The sequence below is a fragment of the Xenopus tropicalis genome, chromosome 10 (assembly GCF_000004195.4).
Source record: "Xenopus tropicalis strain Nigerian chromosome 10, UCB_Xtro_10.0, whole genome shotgun sequence".
In the NCBI taxonomy this organism is placed as follows: Eukaryota; Metazoa; Chordata; class Amphibia; order Anura; family Pipidae; genus Xenopus; species Xenopus tropicalis.
Genome location: NC_030686.2, coordinates 1,844,913 through 1,859,027, shown reverse-complemented (window position 1 = coordinate 1,859,027; position 14,115 = coordinate 1,844,913). Strand labels below are relative to the sequence as shown.

The 14,115-nt window shown below is 53.6% G+C and overlaps 2 protein-coding genes across 3 annotated transcripts; one reads left to right on the top strand and one right to left on the bottom strand.

Moving 5' to 3' along the window:
- Window positions 1–832: 832 nt before the first annotated feature.
- pcmtd2 (protein-L-isoaspartate (D-aspartate) O-methyltransferase domain containing 2) lies at window positions 833–10,310 on the bottom strand. Its single transcript, NM_001011087.2, is given in 6 exon segments — window positions 833–2,292; window positions 3,572–3,695; window positions 4,469–4,637; window positions 5,954–6,056; window positions 7,058–7,402; window positions 10,269–10,310. Coding segments are annotated over 5 exon segments (1,086 nt in total). The 5' UTR covers window positions 7,365–7,402; window positions 10,269–10,310; the 3' UTR covers window positions 833–1,909.
- A 209-nt stretch (window positions 10,311–10,519) lies between these two features.
- Window positions 10,520–12,164, top strand: LOC105945269 (E3 ubiquitin-protein ligase Midline-1). Of its 2 annotated transcripts, none has more exons than XM_031894625.1 (2): window positions 10,520–10,874; window positions 10,971–12,164. In XM_031894625.1, exon 2 carries the CDS (start codon window positions 10,983–10,985, stop codon window positions 11,613–11,615), a length of 633 nt encoding a protein of 210 aa, XP_031750485.1. In that variant the 5' UTR covers window positions 10,520–10,874; window positions 10,971–10,982; the 3' UTR covers window positions 11,616–12,164. The 2 variants fall into 2 exon arrangements, with proteins under 2 accessions (XP_031750485.1, XP_012808259.2); XM_012952805.3 differs by having other exon boundaries at window positions 10,523–10,859; window positions 10,908–12,164.
- The last annotated feature ends 1,951 nt before the right edge of the window (window positions 12,165–14,115 follow it).

The following is a 14,115-nucleotide window of genomic DNA, read 5'->3' as shown; positions in this document are numbered from 1 at the left end:
CCCTCTGTGGCTCTACAAACTGCTACTTTGGGCCACATTCTGCCCAGTAACCATGGAAAGAGTGGCCCCTAGAGGGCAAACCTGTCAGGAGAAGTCCAAGCCTTACCAAGCAGCGCCATCGGAAGCACTCACACTGAGCAGAAGTTGCCCCAAACCTGCTCAGAACCACGTCCCTTTACGAGGGGCCACAGGGGCCGTTTCTACTCCCAACAAACCCAGGTTTAAAGAAGAAGAAATCTCAACAGCAAAATCTTTAAAATCTTATTCCTGTCCCTGCAAAGTTTATTCAGGGAAGCAACAGATTCACTTTCCATGGAGGTGCATGGAAGTGCCAGGAGGGCAGGGGCAGAGAGCGAGCGCCAGGAGGGCAGGGGGAGAGAGCGAGCGCCAGGAGGGCAGGGGGAGAGAGCGAGCGCCAGGAGGGCAGGGGGAGAGAGCGAGCGCCAGGAGGGCAGGGGCAGAGAGCGAGCGCCAGGAGGGCAGGGGCAGAGAGCGAGCGCCAGGAGGGCAGGGGGAGAGAGCGAGCGCCAGGAGGGCAGGGGGAGAGAGCGAGCGCCAGGAGGGCAGGGGGAGAGAGCGAGTGCCAGGAGGGCAGGGGCAGAGAGCGAGCGCCAGGAGGGCAGGGGGAGAGAGCGAGCGCCAGGAGGGCAGGAAGGAAGAGTGAGCGCCAGGAAAATGGCTATAGAGAGTACCAAGCACCTGCTAGCCAGGGGCAATACTACCCCCCCACTTGTGCTACTGTTGCCCCGACCCAGAGAGAGAGAGTATCTAGAATCCCAGTCATTATAAAACTGCCGGATTTGCCCGAATGAGACAATGAGTCACTGAAATTCTATGAAAAAAAAAATGGCTGTTTATTTACGTTGGACACAACTACAAACTAGACAAATATATATTATATTTCACACACAGTTATAGATTTATATAAATATATTGAAAGGAAAGTAACAGCCTGAGCGAGGCTCCAGTTTCATGTTACATCTTTATTGGGGGGCTGGAATAGGAATCTGCTTTTGGGGGGCAGAACGAGTGCCTGTGGGGCATCAGGTTGCTATAGCAACGTCGGAGCATGAGGCGCCGGTGGGGTTTGGCCCGCTTCCTACAGGCTGATAAATAAATGTCCTAGGAAATTCCGAGACCCCCCCCCAGGCCCGGACAGGGAATCTGGGGGTTCTGACTGCTGTAAGATGCTTTAGACAGTGACTGTTTATTGGGCCCATGGGGGGCTGTTTGGGCCCCTGAAATGCCTGTTTTGAAGAACAATCCGGACTGCCCCCCCCCACAAACCATAAATAAGGCACAACACAGAATAGCAGGGGGTCCCCCAAACATTCTAGACCACTGAGCCCTCACACCGGAACCCCAGGAGTGGGCGGAACCCAGAATTACAGGACTAAGTGCCGGATTTTGGAAGGAGGGGCCCAAAATGTCAGTTTATTTCCCTTCACCAAAGAATCACGCACAAACTCCAAACCAGAACCAGAGGGTAAAGTTACTGTAAATGAGTGAAACAAAGGGAAATGCTGAGACAGAACCATCACTGTTGGCTGCTGGGCCCAGTTTCCCCAGGATACCAACCTCCCAACCGGACCGGACCAGCCTGGAGTTTACATGCAGGGTCTACTGACGACACCCCTGGGGTCGGGCAAAGCAGCGGGACAGTCTCCAATACAGTCCAATACAGGCACATCATTGGGTCGGCTGGGAAAACCCAGTTGGATCCAGTGTCCCAATCAAAATCCCCGATATTCCATCCTCTGCAAGTCACGTGACGCCCAGAGTTGTGAGTGCAAGCAGCAGGGTTCAGCAAGAGGAGGAATAAGGAAAAGCCAGAAGCAGCGTTAATGCCCCGGGGCAGTGGGCACTGCCAATGTGCTGCTCTAATTGCCCCCCAGACTGCCCACGGCCCTCACTTCTCTCTGTAATACAGCAGGTAGTATTTGAGGGGCACAGGCAGGGGGAGGCACAGAATCTTCTCCCGCAGAAAGTTAACGGGGGGTTCCGGCTTGGTCTCGCTAACCCCCTGCTCCCCCTTCTCCGCCGCGTCCTCCTCGCCGTCCTCACAGTTGTTATTGTCATCGAAGGAATTCTGTATCCGGCACGCGAAGCCCCCCTCCTCCAGGTAAACCACCGTCTGTAGGGGGCGCCGGCGCAGCCGCTTCCTCTTGTAGCGCGGGGGGTTCCTCAGCACCCCCTCCCCCCGGCTGCTGGGCACTTGGCTTATCAGCCGTTTAATGTGCCCCCTGATAGTGATGCGGGCGAGATCCTGCAGGGAGCGGATATTGGGCAGCGCTGCAAGAGAAATCCCATTTATACACTGCACCCTATGTGGGCATTTATGGACCTACATCTGTCTCTGTTGGTAGGGAGGTAGGTAGGCAGGCATGTTGGTAGGAAGGCAGACAGACAGGTAGGAAGACATAAGAAGGTAGGTAGCAAGGTAGACAGACAGGTAGGTAGACATAGGAAGGTAGGTAGCAAGGTAGACAGACAGGTAGGTAGACATAGGTAGGTAGGTAGGAAGGTAGACAGACAGGTAGGTAGACATAGGTAGGTAGGTAGGAAGGTAGACATAGGTAGGTAGGAAGGTAGACAGACAGGTTGGTAGACATAGGAAGGTAGGTAGCAAGGTAGACAGACAGGTAGGTAGACATAGGTAGGTAGGTAGGAAGGTAGACAGACAGGTAGGTAGACATAGGTAGGTAGGAAGGTAGACAGACAGGTTGGTAGACATAGGAAGGTAGGTAGCAAGGTAGACAGACAGACAGGTAGGTAGACATAGGTAGGTACGTAGGAAGGTAGACAGACAGGTAGGTAGACATAGGTAGGTAGGAAGGTAGACAGACAGACAGGTAGGTAGACATAGGTAGGTAGACAGACAGACAGGTAAGAAGACATAGGAAGGTAGGTAGCAAGGTAGACAGACAGGTAGGTAGGAAGGTAGGTATACAGTGTCTGTCTGACATGTTGGTAGTTAGGCAGGCAGGCAGACATGTTGGTAGGTAGACAGATAGTTATAGGTAGGTAAGTAGTCAGTCATAGGTAGGTAGGCAAGCCTAAGTTTAGTTAAGTTTTAGTGTGATGTAGGGAGTGATATTCTAAGTTAATTTGCAATTGGTCTTCATTTTTTTATTACTGGTAGTTTTTATGATTTTACTTTTTGTTCTACAATTCCCCAGCTTGGAGTTTCAGCAGCTATCTGGTTGCTAGGGCCCAATTTAACCTAGTAACCAGGCAGAGGTTTGAGAGAGTGACTGATATATGAATAGGGGAGGGGCTGAACAGAAAGATAAGGTAAGTAACAATAACAATAAAACAATAAAGTAACAATAATAATAAAACTGGAGCCTCACAGAGCAATAGGGTTTGGCTGCCGGGGTCAGTGACCCCCATTTGAAAGCTGCAAAGAGTCAGAAGAGGAAGGGAAATGATTCAAAAACTTTAGAAAGAAAAAATGAAGACCAATTGAAAAGCTGCTCAGAATTGGACATTCTATAACACATTAAAAGTAAGGGGTGACGTATCCCTTTAAGAGAAGAGGGATGCTGGGAGTGAGGAACGCGGGACTCACGCAGCCGCAGGTTCTTGGCCTTGGAGGCGTCGGCCGTTTCCGGTTGGATGAGGGGAGCGAAGGACACGGCCAGGATCTTTTTGGTTTCCCAGGAGGAGGGCCCCGTGCGAGTGATCTTGGTCAGCTGAAATACACGGAAATGTGTCATGGTAACGTCATAGCAACAGCACTGGGTTCTGCTGGATCGGCCCACGTGGCTACCGGTACCAACAGTCCCGCCCCTTCCTACTGCCCAATAGGCAACACCTACCCCAGTCTGGGCAGCACTTACTCTCTGTGACCCCATGGGGGGGGGGCGGGGGGGGCATATCTTATGCTTCTCCTTTAAGTTAACCGTTAGTATGTTATACAATGGCTAATTCTAAACAACTTTTCAATTGGTCTTCATTATTTATTTATTTATTTATTTATTTACAGATTTTACATTATTTTCCTTCTTCTAAACTTTGCAGCTTTCAAATGGGGGTCACTGACCCCGGCAGCCAAACCCTATTGCTCTGTGAGGCTCCAGTTTTATTGTCATTGTTACTTTTTATTCTATTCAGCCCCTCCCCTATTCATATACCAGTCTCTGAATCAAACCACATCCTGGTTACTAAGGTAATGTGGACCCTAGCAACCAGATAACTGCTGAAACTCAAACTGGAGAGCTGCTGAACAAAAAGGGACATGACTAAAAAAGAAAGAAAGAAGACCAACTGCAAATTGTCTCCATATCATACTAACCCAAAACTTAATGGAAACCCACTTCCCATGATTCCCAGCGGGGCCCCTACAGAACAGGATGTGCACCCACATAATGGTAACCGTGCCGACGCCTGGGGGCAGACTAGGACCCAAGGACAAGGAGGGGGAGGAGTAAGTGGTCTGACCTATAGGATGAAGGGACTGCGTTACCTTTTCCTCCAATGGCAGCACGAGGATCCCGCCCACCTTGATCAGGTTCTTCATATACTCCTTGTGCTCCTTCTGCACCCCGGCGCCGCAGTACACGCGGTCGTACGTAGCGTCCAGAGCGATGTCCAGGCAGTTCCCGGCAACAAAGGAAGGTTCACAGAAATCAAATCTGGGGGGGGGGGGGGGGGGGGGGGGGAGTAAATGGTGTAAGCGCCGAGTGTACGGCAGCCCCCGCATCAGCCCCTCCCCAAGCGCCATACTGATTAAAAGGGGCAGTTCACCTTTACAATTAACTTTTGATATGGTCTTGCAATTGGTCGTCATTGTTTGCTATAATTTTTGAATTATTTCCCTTCCTCTTCTGACTCTTTCCATCTTTCCAATGGGGGTCACTGACCCCGGCAGCCAAACCCTATTGCTCTGTGAGGCTCCAGTTTTATTGTTATTGTTACTTTTTATTCCCTATCTTTCTATTCAGCCCCTCCCCTATTCATATATCAGCCTCTCGTTCAAACAGCTCCCTGGTTGCTAGTAGTTTGAGCCCTAGCAACAGTATATCTGACCCCAGCAGCCAAACCCTATTGCTCTGTGAGGCTCCAGTTTTATTGTTATTGTTACTTTTTATTCCTTATCTTTCTATTCAGCCCCTCTAGTATTCATATTCCCATTTCTCCTTTCAACCGCTGCCTGGTTACTAGGGTAAAAAAAAGACCCTAGCAACCAGAGAGCTGCTAAAATACCAAATGGAGAGTAAAAAGCTAAATAACAGAAAAACCATAAAAAATGAAGACCAACTGCAAATTGTCTCAGAATATTAAGGTTAATTTAAAGGTGAACTGCCCCTTTTACTGCTTATGGATTAACCCTGTGGGGTCTGTACCTATGGGACAGGAAGCCAATGCTGAATGAAGATAAATTGGGCTCCGTTATTTTTGGGGTGTTCCTAGTGCCCACTTTTCTGCAGAGCACCCCACAGGGCATTGGTGAAGCTCGCAGATCCAATCCTTAAAAGGGGTAGTTTCCCTTTAAAGCAGTAAGTTAGGGAATGTACTATTCCTAGCAGCTTTGCAATTGGTCTTCATTATTTATTTGTTATAGTTTTGTTTTGTTTTTTTTTATTATTTGCCTTCATCTATATCTCTCCAGCTTTCACTTGGGGGTCACTGACCCCGGCAGCCAAAACTTATTGCTCCGTGACCTTCCAATTTTATTATTATTGTCACTTTATATTACTTATCTTTCTATTCAGTCCTCTCCTATTCATATACCAGTCTGTCATACACGCTACTTCCTGGTTGCTAAGGTAAAGAAGACCCTAGCAACCAGATAGCTGCTAAAATTCCAAACAGGAGAGCTGCTGAACAAAAAGCTAAATAACTGAAAAAGCACAGAGTAAAAATTGAAAACCAGTTGCAATGTTTACGTCCTACTAAAAGTTAATTTAAAAGGTGGACTGGCCCTTTAAGTGCAGTCACATGACCGTACCTGTCGAAGCTGTCGCTGGTGCGCACAAACAGGTCCAGCTTCTCCTTGGCGTATTCGATTACGTCGGTGTGGATTTCTACTCCGTGATTGGTGCCAAAGGGTCCTGTTCCCAAAGAGAGTAACAAGCTGAGTATCCAGGGCAGGGCTGCCCAGAGGGTTCTGGGAGTTGTAGTTCAGCTTTACCTTAGCTACTTGGAGCTCTAGCAGGAAAGATGAGGTAAAACTGGGCAAATACACCTACTGGTAACAAGAGCCAATTAGAAACCGTGGGGCCACTGCCCTAATGGGCTCCACAACAGTGGCTAGTGGGCCCCGCTAATGGCCAATTAGGCAATGATTTGGGGCGGGGAATGGGTATTTGCTCATGTCCCAGTATTAAAGGGGCGGTTCTGAGCAACTTTTCAATTGGTCTTCATTATTTATTTCTGATTATTTATTATTTCCCTTCTTCTGACTCTTTGCAGCTTTCAAATGGGGGTCACTGACCCCGGCAGCCAAACCCTATTGCTCTGTGAGGCTCCAGTTTTATTGTTATTGTTACTTTTTATTCCTTATCTTTCTATTCAGCCCCTCCCCTATTCATATACCAGTCTCTCATTCAAACCACTCCCTGGTTACTAAGGTAATTTGGACCCTAGCAACTCTTTCCAGCTTTCAAATGGGGGTCACTGACCCCGGCAGCCAAACCCTATTGCTCTGTGAGGCTCCAGTTTTATTGCTATTGTTACTTTTTATACCTTAAATTTTTCAACTTGGTCCCTTTCCTATTCATATATCAGTCTTTCATTGAAAACCAGTCCCTGGTTGCTAAGATAATTTAAGCCCTAGCAACAGGATCACTGACCCCGGCAGCCAGTAACTATTGCTCTGTGAGACTCCAGTTTTATTGTTACTTTTTATTGCTTATTTTTTCTATTCAAGCCATTTTCTATCCATATATCAGCGTCTCGTTCAAATGACTCCCTGGTTGCCAAGATAATTTGGACCCTAGCAACCAGATAGCTGCTGAACGAAAAGTGATATAATTTAAAAACGATAAAAATAAAAAATGAAGACCAATTGCAAATTGTCTCAGAATATTAGTCTCTACTAACGTGCACTCACCCAGGATGAGTCCGGCCATGGTGCTGAGGTAGCCCGTGCCGCTGCCCAGGTTTAGGAAGGACAGTCCCGGCTGCAGGTCGAGGGCCTCCATCACCTCGGAGTAGATACAGGGGGCCGACAGGTGGATGTTGCCGTGTTTCCAGGCCAAGTCCCGGTACGCGTTCTGCTTGAACTCCTCCAGGTAATACTCGGAGCGGTCGATGGCCCGGAAAGCCCTTTCCACCGCCTCCGTGCGAATGTACTGAGCCTCCTTCAGGTTGTCGATTAACTCATCGTTGTCCTGCCCGGCGCTCACCGCTCCCCCCATCGCTGCAGCTGATTGGCCCGAGGTTCGTTTCAGCGAGTCTGGGGAAATGGGGAGAAAACACCCAAATTAATCTCATTTTATTGGAAAATTCCATCAGTCTAATGGGAAATGATGAACCAGTCGGCCCCAACTCCATCCAGTTCCCTCCCCATTACAGACATAACTCCGCCTCTTCCCTGTTACCTGCATACACACCTAAGCTCCACCCTCTGTTATAGCAGCGTATGGCTCCTAACCCCTCCCACACACTAATATATATATATCCACCCTCTGTCACTGGTACCAGTATGCAGTATTAACACCGCCTCCTTTCATGTGGGCAGGGCCTATTGAAGGGCCTTGAATGATGTCATAGGACGCTCACTGCGCATGTGGAATGGGGAGGAGCTGCCATATAGCAGTATTAGAGCCCACCCTATCTCTCAGCCTCGGCCGGGCTTAGGGTTTACAAGGGACCAATAGGCCTGAGCACGACACTGAGGCAGGTGAGAGAGGGGGGGAGGCAGGTGAGAGAGGGGGGGGGGCAGGTGAGAGAGGGGGGGGGCAGGTGAGAGAGAGGGGGGGGCAGGTGAGAGAGAGGGGGGGCAGGCGAGAGAGGGGGGGGCAGGCGAGAGGGCAGGCGAGAGGGGGGGGCAGGCGAGAGAGGGGGGCAGGCGAGAGAGGGGGGGCAGGCGAGAGAGGGGGGGCAGGCGAGAGAGGGGGGGCAGGCGAGAGAGGGGGGGCAGGCGAGAGAGGGGGGGCAGGCGAGAGAGGGGGGCAGGCGAGAGAGGGGGGGCAGGCGAGAGAGGGGGGGCAGGCGAGAGAGGGGGGGGCAAGGGGCAGGCGAGAGAGGGGGGGCAGGCGAGAGAGGGGGGGCAGGCGAGAGAGGGGGGGCAGGCGAGAGAGGGGGGGCAGGCGAGAGAGGGGGGGCAGGCGAGAGAGGGGGGGGGCAGGCGAGAGAGGGGGGGCAGGCGAGAGAGGGGGGGCAGGCGAGAGAGGGGGGGGCAGGGCGAGAGAGGGGGGGCAGGTGAGAGAGGCAGGGGGGAGGCAGTGGGAGGGAGGGAGGCAGGTGAGGGAGGGAGGCAGGTGAGGGAGGGAGGCAGGTGAAGGGGGGGGGCAGGTGAGAGAGGGGGGGCAGGTGAGAGAGGGGGGCAGGTTGAGAGAGGGGGGGGCAGGTGAGAGAGGGGGGCAGGTGAGAGAGGGGGGGGCAGGTGAGAGAGGGGGGGGCAGGTGAGAGAGGGGGGGGCAGGTGAGAGAGGGGGGGCAGGTGAGAGAGGGGGGGCAGGTGAGAGAGGGGGGGGCAAGGTGAGAGAGGGGGGGCAGGTGAGAGAGGGGGGCAGGTGAGAGAGGGGGGGCAGGTGAGAGAGGGGGGCAGGTGAGAGAGGGGGGGGCAGGTGAGAGAGGGGGGGGCAGGTGAGAGGGGGGCAGGGAGAGGGGGGGGCAGGTGAGAGAGGGGGGGGCAGGTGAGAGAGGGGGGGGCAGGTGAAGAGAGGGGGGGGGCAGGTGAGAGAGGGGGGGGCAGGTGAGAGAGGGGGGGGCAGGTGAGAGAGGGGGGGGCAGGTGACGAGGGGGCAGGTGGGGGGGGCAGGTGAGAGAGGGGGGGCAGGTGAGAAGGGGGGGCAGGTGAAGAGGGGGGCAGGGGAGAGGGGGCAGGTGAGAGAGGGGGGGGCAGGTGGAGAGGGGGGGGCAGGTTGACGAGAGGGGTGGGGCAGGTGAGGAGGGGGGCGTCGAATGGGAGAGGGGGGGGCAGTGTGAGAGAGGGGGGGGCAGTGAGAGAGGGGGGGGCAGGTGAGAGAGGGGAGGGTGCAGGTGAGAAGGGGGGGGCAGGTGAGAGAGGGGCGGCAGGTGACGAGAGGGGGGGGCAGGTGAGGAGAAGGGGTGGCAGGTGAGAGGGGGGGGGCAGGTGAGAGAAGGGGGTGGAGGCAGGTTGAGAGAGGGGGGGCAGGTGCAGAGAGGGGGGGGCAGGTGAGAGAGGGGGGGCATTGGTGAGAGAGGGGAGGCAGGTGAGTAGAGGGGGGGGAGTGAGGGGGGGGGCGGGCAGAGGGGGGGGGTGAGAGGGGGGAGGGAGAGGGGGGGCAGTGTGAGAGGGGGAGGTGGGGGGGGGGCAGGTGAGAGGGGTAGGCAGGGTTGAGAGAGGGGGCGGGCAGGTGAGGGGGAGGGCAGCGTGAGATGAGGGGGGCAGGTGAGGGGGGGGCAGGTGAGGAGGCAGGTGAGGGGGGGCAGGTGAGGGGGGGCAGGTGAGAGGGGGGGGGCAGTGAGAGAGGGGGGCAGGTGAGAGAGGGGGGGGCAGGTGAGAGAGGGGGGGCAGGTGAGAGAGGGGGGGGCAGGTGAGAGAGGGGGGCAGGTGAGAAGGGGGGGCAGGTGAGAGAGGGGGGGGCAGCGTGAGAGAGGGGGGGGCAGTGAGAGAGGGGGGGGCAGGTGAGAGAGGGGGGGGGGCAGGTGAGAGAGAGGGGGGCAGTGAGAGAGGGGGGGGGCAGGTGAGGGAGGGGGGGCAGGGTGAGAGAGGGGGGGCAGGTGAGAGAGGTGGGGGGCAGGTGAGAGAGGGGGTGGGCAGGTGAGAGAGGGGGGGGCAGGTGAGAGAGGGGGGGCAGGTGAGAGAGGGGGGGGCACAGTCAGGTGACCATACCAAGTCACTGGCCCAGACAAACAAGGCAATGAGCCCATGCGGTTCTGCTCCAGGTTTGGGCCCATATGGGGCGGGACCAGCCGATACCAATGTTACTAATGGGGCAGAAATACATTAACAGGACTGTATCCCGGATAAAGGGACTCGGTATCGGTTATGCGGCCAAACAAGCGGATCGGGCAGTGAGTGTGCCACAGACCCCCCCCCCCCCAGGCTCAGTGTTTACAGTGTGAGGCCCCAGCTCCCAGTTCGGATCCCCGGCCCGGTACTGAGAGGCCCCTCCCACACGGCGGACTCACCGCTCTCTGGTCCCGGTCACATCTCCCCCGAGCAGTAAAAAACATCACCAACAACTGGGCGGGGCCAGCGCTCTCCCCGCCCCCGGCTTTAACCTGTCTAGCGCATGCGCAGCTCTGCTCTGATCCGTCATCGCCAGGTCACATGAGCCAAAGCGGGGCGGGGCTGTAAGGATGAGGGAGGGGCGGAAGCTGTTTTATTTATACGGTGACTAGAAACAGTGGCGACTGCGTGTCATCTGGCCCCGCCCACTGGGCGTATCTCCCTATGCACCTATTAATGTGAGTTTGCGGCAACCCAGCCACGGACTCGCCACTTCCTTTGTTTACAGACTGAGATAATCCCGCCTTTTCCTGTGACGTTTCCGGCCATGACTCATAGCGGCTGCTGATTGGCGGAGACTTTCCCTCTCCCTCAGCACTAAAGTTCCTGTATCGGTGGCGCTTCCCTGTGTGTGTGGCCTGTGCCAGGGGGGCTTCTGGGTATCTGGGGCTGATTCCTGCCCTGAGTATTAACTGCCCCAGGGGAGAGAGGAGCCCAAGGGCTGCTGGGAGTTACAGGAGCAGTCACTGAGCAGCTGGGAGTGGGGAGAGATCCCCCAGCCTGAGGGGCAGGGCACCATGGCGGAGAGACGGGGAGAGATCCCCCAGCCTGAGGGGCAGGGCACCATGGCGGAGAGACGGGGAGGAGGAGCCCAGCCTGAGGGGCAGGGCACCATGGCGGAGAGACGGGGAGGAGGAGCCCGGCCTGAGGGGCAGGGCACCATGGCGGAGAGACGGGGAGGAGGAGCCCGGCCGGAGGAGGAGGAGGGCCATGACTTTGGGCAGGAGGCGACAGGCCTGTCCCTGAATACGGAGGAGTCGGCGGGTTCTCTTTCTGTTTCCCGGGACGGCAGAACCGTGTCGCGCCCCCTAACAAACCCCCCGGATACCCCCTATCGCTGGTACGGGCAGACTGCCAGCCCCCGGAGCTTCCCCTCGGGGCGACATTACTGGGACGTGGAGGGCAGCGAGTCGGGGTACTGGCGGGTAGGGGCGTCGTACCCCAACATCGAGACGGCGGAGAATGAGGATTGGTTGGGGAATAACTACAGAACCTGGGCCCTGTGCCGATGGGCCCATAATAACTCCTACACCGCCAGGCATGCTGGGAAAGAAACCAAGCTAAGCCACGCCCCTTCCTGCAGGAGAATCAGGATCTCATTGGACTATGAGGCCGGATGCCTGTCCTTCTATGAGCTGAGTGAGCCAATCAGGCACTTACACACCTTCACTGCCAAATTCACTGAGCCCCTTCATGCTGCGTTTGCTGTGTGGGCGAGTAACGCCAGTGTGACAATCATTAGTTAGGGCGTTTGCCCAGTGTCGCAGCAGCCATTTTTACTGTGGGCAGCGGCTGGGAGTACGAGGGGCGGAGCAGGACAACTGGAAGCCTTCACGTTTCACTTCATCTCCAAAAACTTCCTTGGATGACATCACATTGTGTCATAATGAGCCCCGCCCCCAAGCGTGAAATTGCGGATGTGTGACTTGTGGCATAGACGGCACCGGTGGGCAATATTGTGGCGCATTGTGTTATTATTCTCATCGTATATATATTCCCATCAAGGACGCATAAGTACTGGCTTGTATCACAGGGACGGGGGCAAATCCCTCCTACCCCCCCCCCCCCCCGCCCTCTAGTATGGGGTGCAGTGCAACTTGCTTAGCTTGGTTATTCTCTTGTGATTGGAAACAACCACATTGTTCCTGTATTGTAAATATGCAACTGAGAAAGCTCGTTATATAATTGAGGCAATTAATGGGGTAGGTTTGTCCATACCGAAGGGCAACTAAAATTGTGTTTGAAGCAACGTTGTGCCTTACAAACAATAATAAAGGGTAACTAATCATTTGCAACTCTTGTCTGCACTGGCGTCCAATTGGCACAAACTGGATCGATGTCTGATTGGGTGGGTGGAAAGTCCCCGTGGCAGCATTGGTACATTTATGGGTTAAACTGCCCCCAGCTTTGCATGCCCCTTATAACCCATTAATTGCCCCCCAAGCTCAGATCAACCCAATTTGGTGGGTGAATTAAGGTGGCCATACACGGGCAGATTTTAGACCAATTCAGCAGTTCATCTGCCTGTGTATGGGCACCCCAGACCAGATCTCAGTCGGGCAGGTTTGATTTTCCATTGGATCCTATGGCCGCCGTTGTAATATGGCCCTAGGTTCAAAACATTGAATTAGCCCGATATCGGGGGAAGATCCGCTCACTAAGCGACCTCGCCCCAAACAAGCAAATCTTCCAGTCTGTGGCCAGCTTTACACCTGTCCAGGTAAACAGACCTTTGGACATTAAATCAGCTTTATTCAGCCTGTGCCTCCTCCCTGTAATCCTTTATGTACAACTAGAACTACAACTCCCAGCATTCCCATCAGGCTGGCTGTTAGCTGAGACTTTGTCGTTGTTTCTTTTTCAGCCCATAACGTTACTGACAGTTATTTGGCTTTGGGGGGTTCTAGACAGGGTACATAAAGCCCAACTGGGTGCAAGTGCCAGGCTGGGGGTGGGACTGAGGGGCAGAAAGTGACAGACTGGGTGCAGGAGGGCAGTTTATGGAAGGGTGGCACTTTCCTGGGGGCAGGTGTAATATACACGGGTTAATCTGTTCTGTGAGATTGAAGGAAACATGGAATATATTAATATTTGGTGGCTAAACAATCAATTCCTCTTACAGGGGCATTAAAGCCTTATGGGGGGGGGGAGAAATGGCCAAAGGGACTGGGACATAGAAATAAAGAGGTGCCCTGAGGGGCAGAACTGATTCTAACCCACTCACCCCCACCCCAAGCTCCACCCCTAGTACATGGAGTGGGTTACAGGGGGCAAATTCATTGGTGTAGAGGGGGCAGTTTTGCTCTGAACAAGCAAAAAGCCCAAGTTCTGGTTAAATAAATAAAATCCAAAGTGGCATCAGCTTGGCATCTCTGGGGCATCTTTAGCCCCTTTGCACTCCAATCAGTTGGGGCCGCTGTACCGGTGCCTCTGTTGTTGCACTTTGCTCCTCATTCACAGCGGCTGCAATGGTGCATTCACACATCAACACTTCATGGGCAATTAAAATGCATTTTTTGGCAAATTTACTTAGCGGCCCTGGTACAAGGAAGGGGCACAGTCTTGTGTAACTAGTTATGGAAGCCTAATTGCCCTGGATTAATTAGGGGTCATACATATATGTTAATATATTATAGATTACCTAAGCAACTTTTCAATTGGTCTCTCTTTTTTTTATAGTTTTTGAATTATTTGCCTTTTTCTTCTGACTCTTTGCAGCATTCAAATGGGGGTCAGTGACCCCGGCAGCCAAACCCTATTGCTCTGTGAGGCTCCAGTTTTATTGTTATTGTTACTTTTATTCCTTATCTTTCTATTCAGCCCCTCTGCTATTCATATATCAGTCACTCTCTCAAACCACTCCCTGGTTGCTAAGGTAAATTGGACCCTAGCAACCAGATAACTGCTGAAGAGCTGTGGAACAAAAAGTAAAACAATTACAAAAAACTACCAATAATAAAATATGAAGACCAAATGCAAATTGGGCACTAAATCTCCCACGGCCATGCCCAGTGCTAGTGTTGCCCCCTGCAATGCCCCCTGTTGAGCCAATTGTATAGACAGATATTTGAGTGCCAGGGTTCAGTTTTAGCCACAGGCATATCCAGTACTTGTGCTTCTGGGTAGGAAACCCAGGGTGGAGGCGATAGGCTGAACAAGGAACATAAAGTATAAATTAGGGCTCCAATATTGCACCCCACATTATCCGCAATGTTGAATTTATTGCCCCTCTCCTCCACTGTAAGG